The 16,555-nt window shown below is 34.2% G+C and overlaps 1 protein-coding gene across 4 annotated transcripts in view; it reads left to right on the top strand.

The window, feature by feature from the left end:
* RELCH (RAB11 binding and LisH domain, coiled-coil and HEAT repeat containing) overlaps positions 1-15,637 on the top strand; it is a 103,051-nt gene extending 87,414 nt beyond the window's left edge. For 3 of the 4 annotated variants that reach the window (XM_045528065.1, XM_045528064.1, XM_045528066.1), the window contains 4 exons: positions 1,212-1,328; positions 5,679-5,767; positions 10,603-10,673; positions 13,927-15,637. In XM_045528065.1, coding sequence (XP_045384021.1) covers positions 1,212-1,328; positions 5,679-5,767; positions 10,603-10,673; positions 13,927-14,047 — 398 coding nt within the window. In that variant the 3' untranslated portion in view covers positions 14,048-15,637. Of the gene's footprint in view, positions 1-1,211; positions 1,329-5,678; positions 5,768-10,602; positions 10,674-13,926 lie in introns of those variants that run through there. The other variant, XM_045528067.1, reaches the window with a different exon arrangement.
* Positions 15,638-16,555: the final 918 nt, after the last annotated feature.

Here is a 16,555-nt window from a genome sequence, read left to right on the forward strand (position 1 = left end):
GGAAGTTGTGATTATACAGCTTTAGTTTATTTAGCAAGCAGGAGTTTTTCCAGGAAAAGATTGTAGCTTTTATGTATACAAACTCAATGCAAACAAGAAAGAAATCACTACAGTAGGTCGGCAGTCTGTGCTTATGAATGGTTGTTTTGTGTTTCCCAACCAAGCAGAGACTAGAAAGGGGTTGTGTGATTGGTTATGTGATCAACAATTTAACAGTCACTGACCCGGAAGTCATTTCTTCAAAGAACTCTGGTTTTAGTGGGAAATTATATTCAGAAAACACAATCTTAGGCACAAGGAGTGCTCACTGCTACTGAATTGATTATTGTTTCTTGGGCCATCACTTATATTTAGCAGTAGGTTAAAATTTTACATTATTCTTTGAGGGTATTAAACTCATCGAATAACTTAAAAACTCAGCTACCAGTATTGTTTGATATTGGTCTTTGCTAAGAATTTGAGGCTGGGTATGGTGGCTCACACCTGTAATCCTAGCACTGTGGGAATCCAAGGCTGGCAGGAGGATCGCTTGAGGCCAGGAGTTCAAGACCAGCCTGAGCAACATAGCAAGACCCCCCATCTCTACAAAAAAATAGAAAATTTAGCCAGGCACAGTGGTGCATGCATGTAGTCCCAGCAACTGGGAAGGCCGAGGCAGGAGAATTGCTTGAGACAAGGAGTTTGAGGTTACAGAATGAGCTATGATGATGCCACTGCACTCTAGCCTGGTGACAGAGTGAGACCTTGTCTCCAAAAAAAAAAAAGAATTTATTTGAGAAACTAAAAAAAATACTAATAATAGTATTATAAAGAAGTGAAATAATTTGAAAAAGAAAAGTGTACTATATTTAATGGTAATATTTTATTTTTATAAATAACATAAGCAATAGGTTGTTTATATTTGTTTATTTGCCTTCATTTTTCAATTGGGAAACTGAATTACAGTGAGGCCATATGACCTGTGTACATCCTCATAATTAGGTAATAGCAACAGTGCTATAATCTGTTTCTCCCAAATCACTTTTTATTTTGAAAAACATACTTTCTTCCCTAGTAAGAAAAAACAAGCATAGGATGTGGGGTAATCTTTTGAAATCATCCACAATTAAAATGAAATTGTATAAGTTAAAATGATAAGTGATTTAAAAAGTGTATCAGGGTTTTGTATACATGTTTTGGATAAAAATGTAACCTTTTTTTTCTTTTTTCAGTTGTTATACCACATTTGCATAAATTAGCTTTGGTGAACAACTTACAAATTGTGGATTCTAAAAGACTGGATATTGCTACCCATCTTTTTGAAGCCTACAGTGCACTTTCCTGTTGTTGTATCCTTGCTTCATTAAAGTGTATCTACATTTATATAACCAATCTTACAATGAACCTTAGTTGTTAAAGATGGAGTGGAACTTTTTTTCTTCACCTTAGATAAAGATTGTAGAAAATTGAAAATTTGGTTTGCCCCACTCCTTATTATAGCCATCTCATAATGCGAAAATATAATTTTAAATCCTCCGTGCTTATATAGTTTTGAAAACATTGATGAGTTTCATAACCTGAAATTTTATTTATGTTAATCACCTATATAGTTGAGCAAGAAATGAAAGGCAGAATGAATTACAGCTGAGACTTCTATGTGCCCTAGCATTTAGGTTGTTCAGTGAATGTTTTGGACTAACTACTATGAGTATCTCTTAAAGAGATATCACGCATTGGAAAATTACTGGGCCAACTTAGCTAATCATCTCCAGTGATTATAGAACTGAGAGAAAACTTAGAGATCACGTAGGCCCATGTCAATTACTATGTCGTAAATGATTAAACTAAGGCTTACAGACACTGTGGCTTCTTCTGATTTTTATAGTGAAAAGCAAAACTGTGACTGGAACAAAGAACTTTAGCTATCCTGTTAAATGTTCTGTTTACTATCCTATGCCTGGTAAAATAAAACAAAGAAGGAAGTAAAGATAAAGATAGGCAAAGTGAACTTCAACTTCTAGGCTCTCTTATTAAAAGGCAGAAGAGTTCAAGAAAGGGGAAATAAGAGATTGAAAAAAGAGCATAAGGCTGAATATTCAAAAGTACATGCTAGACAATATGATCAGAGAATTTTAATGAGATAAATATGTTCTAAAATATCACTCACACTCATTCACATTGGATTCTTGATTGGAATGTACCAATGGAGACAACTTTTGTTCAGAATAAATCAAATAGACAAAGTAGAACACTAAAGCTATCTGTTAAAGAGTTACATATCCTTTTGAAAATATTAAAACTTAAATGGACACATAAGTTGAGAATTTCCTTTCAGTAATCTATAATACAAGTGACTTAATCATATGGATGATATAATCATGTTTTTATAATATAGGTTATAAAGTGGGCAGAGACACCATATTTTAATAATTTTGTACCGCAACTCTCCATATGTCTTCTATGAGTTTAATTCCACTAAAAGCAGAACTTATTCTTGATTTATTTTGTTGGCATTTTCAACTTAGAGAAGACAGAGGAAGCAAAAAGAGGAACTGATATTCTGAAGCAGCAAGGAAGAATTCTTGAGTAATGGAGAAGTGACAGAACCCTTGCAAGAAAGTAATAATGGCATGTCAGAGTTTGTATCTCAAAGAAAGAGAACACTGGTACATTTATTAGACTTTGTGAAAGGAGATGTTTAAAATCTAAGCAAAATGTTTTGTATAATCTTATATAGCAGAAGAGTTTCTGAAGGAATATGCCTCAAGGAAAATGGGAAAGTCAAAAGTTCAAAATTTTTAGCTCTATAAAACCAAATTTTCTAAATGGGAAAGCCAGTGGTTTCCAAAGAGCATAGAAATCTATATAGAAGGAATATTATTGTGTGTTTAGATATGCACAGAATATTACTAGAATAAATACAGTACAAAGTCTTTATATACCAGTACTGTAAGGGGAAGAACCATCTTAACAATAGTCCCTGTTCAGGTACTAAAAATGTTATTTCTACATGAGTCAGAACTTGTACTTGAGTCAACAGGGTGATCTGGCCACTAATAAAATTACATTGTCCAAATCTTTCTGCTATTCCATTACACTCTGAGCTGATCAGAACATCTTTTCAGCACTGGCATCCTGTTTTAATAGGGACATTAGAGAAACTATAGTGTATAACATTTGACATAGTAAATCAAGAAGTTGTATTTCAGAAAAGTTTGAAGGCATTTAGAAATGTTTAACCTGAAGAAAAGATGGCTTGGAGATGAAAATTTAATCTGATAATTATTTTAAAGGTTGTTAGGTAGAAGGACAGGCACATTATGTAGCTAAGATACAGACTTACTAACAAGCAGAGGTTACAGAAAGGCCAATGTTGTTTATAAGAAAAACTTTTTAATTGAGCTATCTAAAAATGCAATGATCTTCCTTATTAGACTATGAATGTCCTGCCATTGTTAATTGTCAAAGGCCTTTTGACCATCATTCACCAATGAGGTAGAGGTGACTCCTAATATTAATATCTGATAGAACTAAATACCTCAAAGTTTCCAATCCTAAAGGAAAAAGGTAGGTCCAACAGTGAGTAGAAACCGAGGAGAGTGACTTCCTGCTTCTCTCCATATATGGCCATCTTCAGCTTCTCAATCTGTGCCCCTATTTCTCTAAATCAGACTGTTAACTACTAGTCCAAAGGTCACTCACAATTATATCTTGGCAGTACCTTCCCCATATCTAGAAAACAAGACTACATAATCATTAGAATGCAGCCCTCTGATGTCTATAAGAGATTTGGTTCAAACAAATGGTATCTATATTTTTAGTACCTATTGAATTTATAAATCACTTATAGGAGCTTTGTTTATGAACAATTTTTATTTATAAATGTATTTTCTTTCTTTTTTTTTTTTTTTTTTTTGTTTAAGACAGAGTCTCACTCTGTTGCCCGGGCTAGATTGCCGTGGCGTCAGCCTAGCTCACAGCAACCTCAAACTCCTGGGCTCAAGCGATCTTCCGCCCTCATCCTCTGGAGTAGCTGGGACTACAGGCATGCACCACCATGCCTGGCTAATTTTTTCGATATATATTTTTAGCTGTCCATATAATTTCTTTCTATTTTTAGTAGAGACGGGGTCTCGCTCTTGCTCAGGCTGGTCTCGAACCCCTGAGCTCAAACGATCCACCCACCTCGGCCTCCCAGAGTGCTAGGATTACAGGCGTGAGCCACCACGCCTGGCCTATAAATGTATTTTCATACTGATTTTTTTTCCTTAATGAAATTCTTTTTTTTTTTTTTTTTTTCCAAAAACACTGATTAAATTATCTTTGTAAGGGAGCTCATTTACTGGCATTTTTCACTTTAATGTGGTATAATATTAAATAAGAGCTGTTTTTAAAAGGCTAGCAACTAGGATAAGGTCAGAATATGCCAGAATTGATGTGAATAACCAAGATGAATTGTTTTCTTGAGAAATGCTTCTGCTTTCCTGATACCTTTGAATGTCAAGATAACTCAAATGCAAAGATCACCAGGAACTATAGGTAGTACAAAACTTAACAGTAAACATTCTTATCATAGCAAAAGCTCTCTTACCTAATTCAATCAGGACTAATAGTAGGTCACTTTAACAGGATGGATAAAGCAAGAACCAGGAAAAAGGTATATATCTTAGATAACTTAAAATATGTAAATATATTGTTTTTTACCAATCTTTTGATGTAGGACTGAGACATTTCTTTTGTTTCTCAGATAAACCCACATCCACACTGCAATTATCTATGATACTCGGTTTAAGTTTCTTTAAAGAGGATCTAGAAACATTTCTGATACTGAGTATAGAATTTTTCTAGACTTTTATACTTTTCTAAATCTTTTACAGTTATTTTATACATAATAATTGAACAGCAATGTTTTAGGCAGTTTGCTTGCTTTTATCAGTTTTTTCTAAAACTTTCAACTTAGTTGTGGAAACATTAATTTTTTTACTTTTTATACTTCAAGATAACTCAAATGCAACATCTGATTTAACATGCAACATTTAAACATCTGATTAGATTACATGATTTAATTTTCTGGTACTGGCCAAGCACGATGGCTCATACCTGTAATCCTAGCACTCTGGGAAGCCAAAGTGGGAGGATTGCTTGAGGCCAGGAATTTAAGACCAGCCTAAGCAAGAGCAAGACCCCATCTCTAAGAAAAATGGAAAAATAGAAAAAATTAGCTGAGCATGGTTGTGCACGCCTGTAGTCCCAGCTACTCAGGAGGCTGAGGCAGGAGGATCGCTTGAGCCCAGGAGTTGGATGTGAGCTATGATGATGCCATTGCACTCTAGTCTGGGTGACAGAGGGAGACCTTGTCTCAAAATAAATAAATAAGTAAACAAATAACAAATAAATAAATAAAATTTTTTTAGTATTATTTCATACATTTACAGAACATGATCAAATTATAGAATGTTGCAGTGATTGATACCACTGACATAAACAGCTTTGTGTGAGTAAACACAACTGACTGTTTATAAATAACCTATTCTGCCAATGCAGAGTCATACTTGAGGGGAGCCTCTTTACTCTGAGTGGTCAGCATGCCATGGGCATCATTTAAGAGGACTTCTTTTTTTAATGTGTTAGTAACCTATATTTTGTTAGACACACCAGTTTTGTTTTGTTTTTAATTTCCTTAACTGCCTTGTCTTAAGTCATTTCAGAGGATTTAATGGTTAATCACTTTTTACCTGGTCTCAGATGTTTACGGATTGACATGGAACATCTCTCTCCAGAGCATGAGGTGAGCCACTGTGATTATCAGTACCATGTTTATGTTTTAATACTGCCTGTTCAGACTTTCATTCTTCTTTATGTGAGGCTTGATTGTGATATATTGTGCTTAATTTTTTAAAATCTAGCTCAATGTCATTTTATGAATTTATCTACTAATTGTGATATCTTGAGCAACTCCTTCAACATCTTGAGGCTTTGTTTAATTCTCTAAAGCAAGGATAATATACTCTCCTTCACTTGATATAATGAGAATTTAATAAGATAATATACATGAAATTTTTTTAACTTTACAATGTTCTCTCTGACCATCAACTTTCTTAGAAGACAAAGTTTCTATTTTCTATCTTTATTTCCTCATAATTCTTACTCTCTTTTTCTCCTGTTTCCTCCAAACCCTGTTTATCATTTATTTTCTATTCTGTATCTTTAACCTGTTTTTCATTTTACGATGTTTGACTCTCCTCTCTTAATTGAAACAAAAACTCTCCTTCATTGCTCTCCAGATCTTTTTCTTCTCAAAAGTCCACACTCTCTCAGCTTTCACACTGTCTCTTGGCACATCATATTCACTACCTCACACTATTCCAATGAAACTGCTATCCCTAAAGTCACTCATGACCAAACTGCCACAATGACAGGATTCTAGGTCTTTCTGCAGCATTTTCTGTTTCAAAACTCCTGTGGCTCTTGGAACCCCACTTCGAATCCTATTGTTTTCTGCTTCTTCCCAATCTCCTTTTTACTTCACCTTTAAATTTTTACTTTTTAATTCATTAGCATTACTCTGTGAAGAAGCTCATTTACACATTGTTTAACTTATTGTATGTTACTATCTCACAAATCTGCATCTTCTGGTCTGACCCACACTGTAGCCACAGAACTTTATTGCTCACTGCCTCATGTACATTCATCCTTTATGTCCCATAGGCATCATATCAAAATCAGCATGGCCAGTCCCCCTAGCCAAAATAACCAACCTTTTACTCTCTTTCCCTCATTTTGGATAATGACAAACTGATTTCTCTGCAAGTCTAATGCCTGATAGTCAACTTAGAATATGTCCAATTAGTTCTTTAATTTCTTAATGTCTTTCTATTCTGTTCCCTTCCTTTATATTTGTGCCACTCTGATAGTTTAATACTTAATCATATCTCATTAAGACCATCGTAGAATATCCTAATTTTTCTCCAATCTTACCTCTCTTTTATTTGATTCTCACTACAGCCAGAGTACTTTTTCTACAGTATAAATCTGTTCATGTTATTCTTCTATTTAAATCCCTTTAAAGATTTCTTGCATATAAGGCCTTTTATCATCTGGCATGTGTTCATCTTGATAGCCTCATATCTCTCTTCCTCTCTCTCTTTCTCCCTCTTCCTTTCTGCCTGCACTCACTCACTCTGCCCCAGCTGTGCCAGATCAATTCATCATCTTCACTACATACCATCTTCTTTTGCTTTCATGCTTTTGCATATTCTCATTCCTCTCAAGAGAATACTATTTCATAATATAAAGTGTAGAATATACATTCCAAGGGTATATCACATATGTGTTTGTATAAGTCAGGGTTCTCCAGAGAAACAAAACCAATAGGATATATGAAGAGATTTATTTTAAGGAACTGGCTCATGCGATTGTGGGGGCTGGCAAGTCCTAAATGTGTCAGAGAAACCAGAAGGCTGGAAACTCAGGCAGCAACTGATGTTGCTGTCTTGACTCCAAAATATAGAGGACAGGCTGGCAGTCTAAAAACTTAGACAGGATTTAAAGTAAATTCTTTCTGTAGGAAATCTTACTTTTTGTTCATAAGGCCTTCAACTGATTGGGTGAGGCCTACCCACATTATCAAGGGTAACCTCCTTTATTAATGTCACAGATACTGGTGAGGATGCAGGGAAAACGGAACCCTTCTTATACACTGTTGGTGGGAATGTAAGTTAGTACAGCCACTGTGGAAAACAATATGGAGATTTCTCAAAAAACTAAAAGTAGAACCATACAATCCAGCAATCCCACTACTGGGCATTGATTCCAAAGGAATAGAAATCAGTATATCAAAGGGATACCTGCACTCCCATAGTAATTGCAGTGCTATTCACAATAGCAAAGATAGGGAATTAAACTGTTTATCAATAGATGAGTAGATAAAGAAAATGTGGTATATATACACAGTGGAATACTATTCAGCCAATAAGAGACAATGAAATGTAATTTGCAGGCTGGGCGTGGTGGCTCACGCCTGTAATCCTAGCACTCTGGGAGGCCGAGGCAGGTGGATCGCTCAAGGTCAGGAGTTCGAGACCAACCTGAGCAAGAGCGAGACCCCATCTCTACTAAAAAAATAGAAAGAAATTATCTGGCCAACTAAAATATATATAGCAAAAATTAGCCGGGCATGGTGGCGCATGCCTGTAGTCCCAGCTACCTGGGAGGCTGAGGCAGGAGGATCGCTGAAGCCCAGGAGTTTGAGGTTGCTGTGAGCTAGGCTGATGCCATGGCACTCACTCTAGCCTGGGCAACAAAGCGAGACTCTGTCTCAAAAAAAAAAAAAAAAAAATGTAATTTGCAGCAACATGGGTAGAACTGGAGGTCATTATGTTAACTGAAATAAGCCAGGCACAGAAAGACAAATATCACATCTTCTCAGTCGTATGTGGCAACTAAAAAAGTTGATCTCATGGAGGCAGAGAGTACAATGATAGACACCAGAGATTGAGAAGGGCATGGTGGTTGGGGGGATGAAGAGAGGTTGGTTAATGGTTACAAACATACAGTTAAATAGAAGGAATAAGTTCTAATGTTTGATAGCAGAGTAGGTGACCATAATTAACAACAATGTGCTGTATATTTCAAAATAGCTAGACTTGAAATGTTCCCAACATGCAGAAATGATAAATACCCAAATATCCTGACTTGGTCATTACACATTCTATACATGTAAGAAAATACAACATGTACCCCGTAAATATGTATAAATAATATGTATCAATAAAAATAATTTCATTAATCTTTTCAAATATTGAACTTTTGGCTATGTTGATTTTCTCTATTGTTTGTTTTTTATTTTATTGATTTCTATTTTCATCTTCATTTCCTTTAGTTTTTTTTCTATTTGTAACTTTTCTTCTTTTCTGATATATGTATTTAAGGTTTTATGTACTGCTTTAGCTACATCCCATGCATTTGCTATGTTGTTCCAATTAGATTCTCATGTCCATTCTTTCTTTATTGATCCATGGGGTTTGTTTAATTTGGGGGCAGTTGGAAATTTTCTAGTGATATTTTTGTTACTGATTTCTAACTTAATTCTACTATGATCAGAGACCATACTGTGATTTCAGTCCTTTGATATTTGTTGAAGTTATCTTAGTGGCCCAGCATCTGATCAAGATGGCATTTGAAAAGAATGTGAATTCTGTCTGTTAAGTTCATTTTTTATATATTTCAATAGGATAATGGTAGTTAATTTTATGGTTCAGTTCTCCTATTGTTGTATCAATTTTTTGTTATCTGTTCTACTAACTATTAGAAGATGTGTTAAATGTTACGATTGGGGATTGTCTATTTCTCCTTTTTTTTTTTTTTTTTTCCTGTTTTGCTTTGTGTATCTCATAGATGCCCATTAGCAGGTCAAGGAAGTTCCTTTCTATTCTTAGTTTGTTGAATGTTTTTTTATCATGAAGGAATGTTAGATGTTGTCACATATTTTTTCTGCACCAATTGAAATGATCATTAAAGTTGTGATTTCTTGAAGAAAATCAAGTTTTTTCTTCTGTTGATATAGTGTATTCCATTAATTCATTTGGGGGTATTAAACCAACCTTGTATTCCTGGGAGAAATCCTACTTGATTATAGCATGTAATTCCTTTCATCTGTAGCTGGGCTCAGTTTGCTAGTGTTTTGTTAAGGATTTTTACATCCAAGATAAATGCTAAATCTAAATCTGCAATAAGAAGCAAGCCTATTTCACCACAGATCACTCTACCTCCATCAGGGTAGGGTGCGACTGAAAATAGGTTGAATAGTCTAAAGACTTTAAAGGGATCAGATTCTCAGATTAGATTCCCTTTCCAACCATAATGGAAAGCTAGATTTTTACTTTCTAGACTTGGGATATCAGGCATAGCTGAGATCAGGAGTGAGGTGCTATACTGAAAAGAGGGAAATTAAGTGAAAGCATAGTTAATGATGAGATACCTCCCTACCTTTTGAATGCTGGCAACTGAAAAGAGGGAAATTAAGTGAAAGCATAGTTAATGATGAGATACCTCCCTACCTTTTGAATGCTGGCAACCAAGATTATACCCACAGGGAGAAAAGATCAATAGTAAGGATTGTGCCAGATTCACACATTAAAGTGAAGCCTACTCATGCATGAAGAGATTCTAATCAACATTTTAGTGCCCTAGTCTTTAGTGGGCATCGTAAGATTACCAACCATTTGAGAAAAGCCATGAATACTGCAGACAGAGATGAAAACATACAAGAAAGGAGAATACTAGAGGAAACAGATAATGCAGGGAATAGAAGAAAAAGTATAAAACACTCTCCCCAAAAACAATAAAGCAAAAAAATAGCCAAGCAAACAAAATCTATAACCTGTGAGATGAGAGAACAAGAAAACAGAAAAGATTCAAAAAAGGGTTAATCTGAAGTTCCAGGATACATGTGATAAAAGTTCTATTCTCTCAGAATAATGCCCAAAGTCTTAACCGTTATCTACAATAGGCACTAGAGGATACAGCTCCCTTCTTCAGAACATCTTTAGATTTTATTTTCTACCCTCTCTCCCTTGCTCACTCTGCACCCTGTAATTCACTAAAATAATTTTTTTTATTCAGGTTATTTTAAATTCCATGATAAAAGAATGTGAACAAAAAGTAGAAAACAAGACTGTCCAAGAGCCTCAAGGGTAAGACATTAATTAGTTTTTTAAGGCTTCATGTTAACCTTAATTTCTCTATCTAAATTTGCTATTTAATGTTTCATTTTGTGTTATTTTGTAGTCACTTATGTCAACAATAAGAAAATTAAGTCAGCAGTTCTTAAATGCTGGTTCATGAATTCTCTCATCAGAATTATCTGGGGAATTTAAAATTCAGATGTCTCTACCCCATGTTCTGAGCCCTCCTCAACATTCTGTGTCAGCCTGGGGATCTGTCTGTTTAAAGGCTTCCAACAAGATTCTAGGCTGGATTGGGGACTCACTGGTCAAAACAATATCTACAAATGTGAACAATTCACTGCATGAAGGATTGTAGACTTGGAGATGTTCTAGTCACATGCTTCCAACAACACTAATTATAATACAAAAATTTGGTAAAATTAAAATATGAACATAGATGTGAAAGAGTAAAGTTGGGCATTCAGGAGAGGGAGCAATTTACAAATGGAGTGAGTGTGTGTACTCTAATTCTTACTGAAATAACCTTGAGTGATTAATCTTAAATGGACTCTGTTAGACATAAAAAGCTCAAAAGTATTTTCTTGAAGGCTGACTGCCAGGAATAAGTGTTTCATGCTTTCAGTCTGAGGACACACACACACACACACACACACACACTCCTCCCTACTCCCGTGCCCAGCACACACAGAGCCTTTTGCCTCTTTGATGTATCAAAATCCTTTCTTTAGCCTCTTCGGATAGAAGGAGCTCTACTCCATATATACCTACCATTGCATCCATGGAAGGTTAAAACAAATAGAAGCATTCAAATCATCTGTATCATTACTGATATTTTTATAGAGAATTTCAAATAAACATAAAAATAAACAGAAAATATAATGAATTCCCATGTATCTGTCACTTAGCTGCAAAAATGGTCAATTCACACAATTTTATTATATCCATTCCCTTACCTACTTTTTTCTTCCATACTCTATAGCTATCTTTAAAAGAATAAGTGTTATTTTTAGAAATATAAATACAGTATCATTATCACATCAAGATAACAATAACTCCTTAATATCATCAACTGTCTGGCCTTTGTTCAAATGTCTAATTGTTGATAAATGTCATCAATGATTTGTTGTTTATTTTTTCCTTATAGTTTGTTTCTTTGAGGCAGGATCCAAATGAGTTCTATACATAGCAATTGGTTGATATGTTAAGACTCTTTCAATGCACAGATAAAAGGTTCCCCTCTTATCACTTTTTTCTCCATATAATTTAATTATTGAAGAAACTAGATCACTTCTCCTGTAGAGTTTCCCACAGTCTGAATTTTGCTGATTGCATTTCCCTTGTGTTGTTTAACATGTTCTTGTGTATCTACTATAAATTTGTTAGTTGGGTCTAGATCTAGAGACGTTAATCAAATTCAGGGCATATTTCTTTGTTTCTTTTGGCAAGATTGCTTCATCAAAGGAAGTATGTTTCTATTATAAGGCAGATAATGTCTGCCTCATTCCTTTTTTGGTGATGTTAACAAGTTGTTAATGATTAATTCCTAGCTCCACTAATTCATTAGGTTATAAAATATAATATCCTAATTCTATCATTCCTGTGCCATTTATGATCTATAATACTTTAGAAAAGAAAAACTTAACCCCTATATACTACTGTTACCCAGTGGTATGGTTTATATAGTAAAGGCAAGATAAATGTTCTTTTTCTTTATTTACCAGTTTTCAAAATAATGAAGTAATTCATTCTCTGGTGACCAATCAGGTGGTTTTTTAAAAGTATCATTCTAAACTCATATATTTAAACATATTTTATGTAATTCGATACATTGGATTTATTATCCTGTTGATGCTCTAGCTATCCCAAGGCCAATTCTAGCCTTTTCAAATCAACACCTGAGTCCTTTAGACATGACGCTTCCTTGCAATATGGTATGATAACATTATAAACCAACTTTTTAAAAATTCCTTCTTTGGAGAGTAAAGACAAGAAAGGGAGATAGTTAAGGGATGTGATTCAGTAAATATTTTGGAGTCATCCTAATGTAAGTGGTATTTGAAGCTTTAAGAGTTAAGTTTCGTAACTGAAGAATCAACAGCCAAATACTGAACTGTATGGAGGATTATTCTGTGGGAAGAGTAAAAGCAGCAGGAGGGGAGCAGTCAGACATGACGAGAGAAACCATTGGTATACTGGCAGAAGAGCAGTGAGAAGGTTTTCAAGGTGGGAGTTGTGGCTGGGTTTTATAACTGAGTAATTCACAGTACACACCCTTAAAACTACACAGACCCAGATGTCCTTGGTGACAGCACACGCTTCAGGCTGTAGGTTCAACAGACATCTGTGGAGCACCTGCAGCTTTCTACACAATGTCCTTGACATGTTCAAAAACATCTTATTTAATCCTCAGGATATTTTACAATAGAAATTGCAAGCTGTGTTTTACAGTTGAGGAAACTGAACCATCTTGGCCAAAGCCACAAGGCAATAAGCTGGGTTCCTGAGTCTATTACAGGACAGTTGTTGGGTCACTGAAAAATTGTGCTTGATCAGTATTCTGTTCAGTAGTGTGTTAAATTAGCAATCTTTAGTCATCATTTAGATTGTTTACTTCCTACACAGCAGGTTAGTAAAAAAGAAAGAAGAAATGGATTTGAAACTGTTGATCGAAATTAATGCAACTGGCAATTCAGGACATGTTCCCCCTGCCCAAAAGAAATATATTATATCACAGAATTATTATCAGTACAGTACAAAACTTCACGGTGATTTAATTTACTCATTTGTGAAAATAGTGATAATATCTATCTTCCAGGATTGCTGTAAGAATTAAATGAAGTGATATTGATAAATAATAACTATGCTAGCAATTATAGCATGATATTAGGTGCCTAGCACTATGCTAAGTACTTTGTAATCTATAATCCTACTAGCCCTGTGAGATAGGTATTAGAATTTCTTCATTTTAAAGATTAAATAACTTGCCTTAGGTCACCCAACTGGTAAACAGAGCCAAGATTGTGTCCAGTGCCAGACTTGCTCGTAACCACTACACATATTGCTTCTTTTAATGTAAATGGTGAACATGAAAGCTCCTAATCAAGTATGGTGCATAAAAGTGCCTTCCACAAATAATTAGTTTTCATTTTGTGATGCTAATTCTGAATGTATTTCTTAATGATATGCTACTAAAGAAATGAAAAAATGATATTTTCATTTTTTTAATTGCCTTACATGAATTTGAAAATTTCTTTCCTAGCTCAATGTCAATTGCTGCAAGCTTAGTGAGTGAAGATACAAAGACCAAGTTTTTGAACAAAATGGGCCAGTTGACAACGTCAGGTGCCATGTTGGCCAATGTGTTTCAGAGAAAAAAGTAGAAGCAGGAAGGAAGCCCCCAGTAAACACTAAGATGGACCTCAAGCAGACTGGTTCCTTGTACTTGAAGTACTTGCCTTTTTTATTTCCTCAGTTTTATGTTGTTGCATTATAATTTTATCCTAACCTCCAAAGATATTTGCACTGCTTTTGATTATTGCTGTATATCTGTTGATTTTGGAGTTAACAACTGTGGTAATAGAAAATTGAGTTGATAGTCTGTACCAAGTCCCTCGTCTATGTTCTTGTGTTTCAGAATAATTTTTTATATATTATATATATATATAGTGAAGAAGTTTTTTTTAATTTTTGGATGAGATATTAGCAAATATCTGTATTATACACTAAGCTATTACAATGGTACTTAAAATATTGTAAATTTGAAGTCATTGTTATAAAGTAATAAAAGTGGAGATTACTTAAGTATTTAAATTATGAAAGAATAATGCAGACTTTTTATTGTTTCTTAACTGACTAGAAAGAGCCACCAGCATTACTCTGTGCCTTTAGGACTTCAGTTTGTGTATTCTGTAGGAATTGTGTACATTCCATTCACACAGTATTTCTTTAGGATGCTGTGATGAATTTGTTACAAATCCTACAGTAAATAGCTAATGATGAAACTTTCAACATTTCAGAGCTCTCATGAAATCCTTTAAGTGCTATTTAAACCTCCCCAGCACTTGCATGCGTATGATGGACTTACCTAAAGAAAGACAGCACATAAGCATGGGGAGTGGTAACCAAGGTGAAATTTATAAACTGGTGTGTAGTAGATTTAAATGCTCAAAAATAAATGTAACTGAGAAGACCTAATAATTGTGAAATTTTTCCCAAATTGAAATACAGAAGAAGATATAGTTTAAATCTAAAATTTAACACTTACTATATAAAACATTTTATTTAAGATATTCTCTAATGGTTTTAATTTTAGAGATTTTTTTCATTCTGTGTGTCACAGAGAAGTACTGAAAAGTTAAGGACATTTGGGGGCTGCTTTTTTCCCTCGAAAATAAAAATGACACTCGCTAAATTATTATTGGTTAATTACCATCTTATCCCTTAAAGTCGGTGACTATTCTTGTGTTTGATATGTATATTATTATACATAGAGTCTTAAGTCAGTGTACAGTTCCACTGGAATTTGACAGTTGTCTATACAGTCATGCAACTTGAAGTAGAAAAGAGTGCTGGGCATAGAAAGGGGGTGATTGGTTTTGAGGGGTTAATGTGAGGCCTTTTTGAAAAATGAATATTTTGATAAAGAGAATTCTCATTTGAGCACAGTTGATACACATAGGTGATTCTCATATTTGTTGTATAAACTGGTTTAATACACTTGAAACATAGTTGGATCACATTGACTTCCTGGGAAAGCTAGCTTACCACACATTCAAGCTTATAAAATAATTTGCCATAGGCAAAGCCATTTAAAAAGTTCATTCTGAAATTATTTCATTTACCTACAGTGAAATAATTGTTGACTAGTCTTTCTGAAAACTGTTGGATTCTAGGCATTCCTGAGAAATTGAAAGTGGCTACCTTTCATGTCAAAAAATGTTGATCTATTATAAATAAAATGTTTTTGCATATTTGTTTTTGTTTGGTTTTGGCTATGTGTTTTATTTTCTCTTTGAAACACTATGTCTTTAAGCAAAAAAAATGAGAGCATATATTCGTGAAAATGTACTAGTATTTTAGAAATATAATCTATATAAATTACCTGTTTTTACTAAAAAGGGATTGTTGCTATAAAACTAATACATTTCAGAGATAATTCAAAGAAAAATGTTTAAACTCTGATTTGCTTTGACCTATAGTAGAATATACGTATATTACCAGGAATGGATATGATGTATTTTTATTGTGAACATTTTTATTAATTAGTGAATACATGTATTTAATTGCTAATGTTTTTTTAAAAGGCAATAAGAAGCAAAATTCACAATATATTTCAAGTGAGTCTCCGTTATTGTGCTCTTAAATATCTTAATTTTGTTAAGATTTTCACTTTGTATTTTTTTAGTAAAATATGGACTCTTTACAGACAAGACAGACACTAATCATTAAGACTGAGTGTGTTATTCCAAAATGGTCCTAAAACTCCCATACTCATTCTTTTTAAACAGCAGTAAACTTATGGTATGAGTTTAAGTATTCAACTTAATGAAAAGATACATTTATAAAGTAATCAAAAGCTAATTTGAAATTATGCCTGTGTTTCCAAAGCAATCCAGAGATTAAATTTTTTCAGAAATCCAAAAGTGCCACAGTTACCAATTTAGTTGAAATCTTCCAAGGACAATGCTTGAATGGTGGCAATATCTATCTCTGTACATAGATGTCCTTGACCTTCATTTGTTTGCATCAGTTACCCCTTTTGAAAGATTATTTTGCTAAACATCAAGTTGACTTTCAATATAAATGAAATTGTAACGTAAGTCAAGCCATCCTTGGTATAGATTACTTTTAGATAATGTTAGCTACTCTACACTGTAATTTTAATGGAG

Source organism: Lemur catta, chromosome 16 (genome assembly GCF_020740605.2).
Source record: "Lemur catta isolate mLemCat1 chromosome 16, mLemCat1.pri, whole genome shotgun sequence".
Lineage (NCBI taxonomy): Eukaryota > Metazoa > Chordata > Mammalia > Primates > Lemuridae > Lemur > Lemur catta.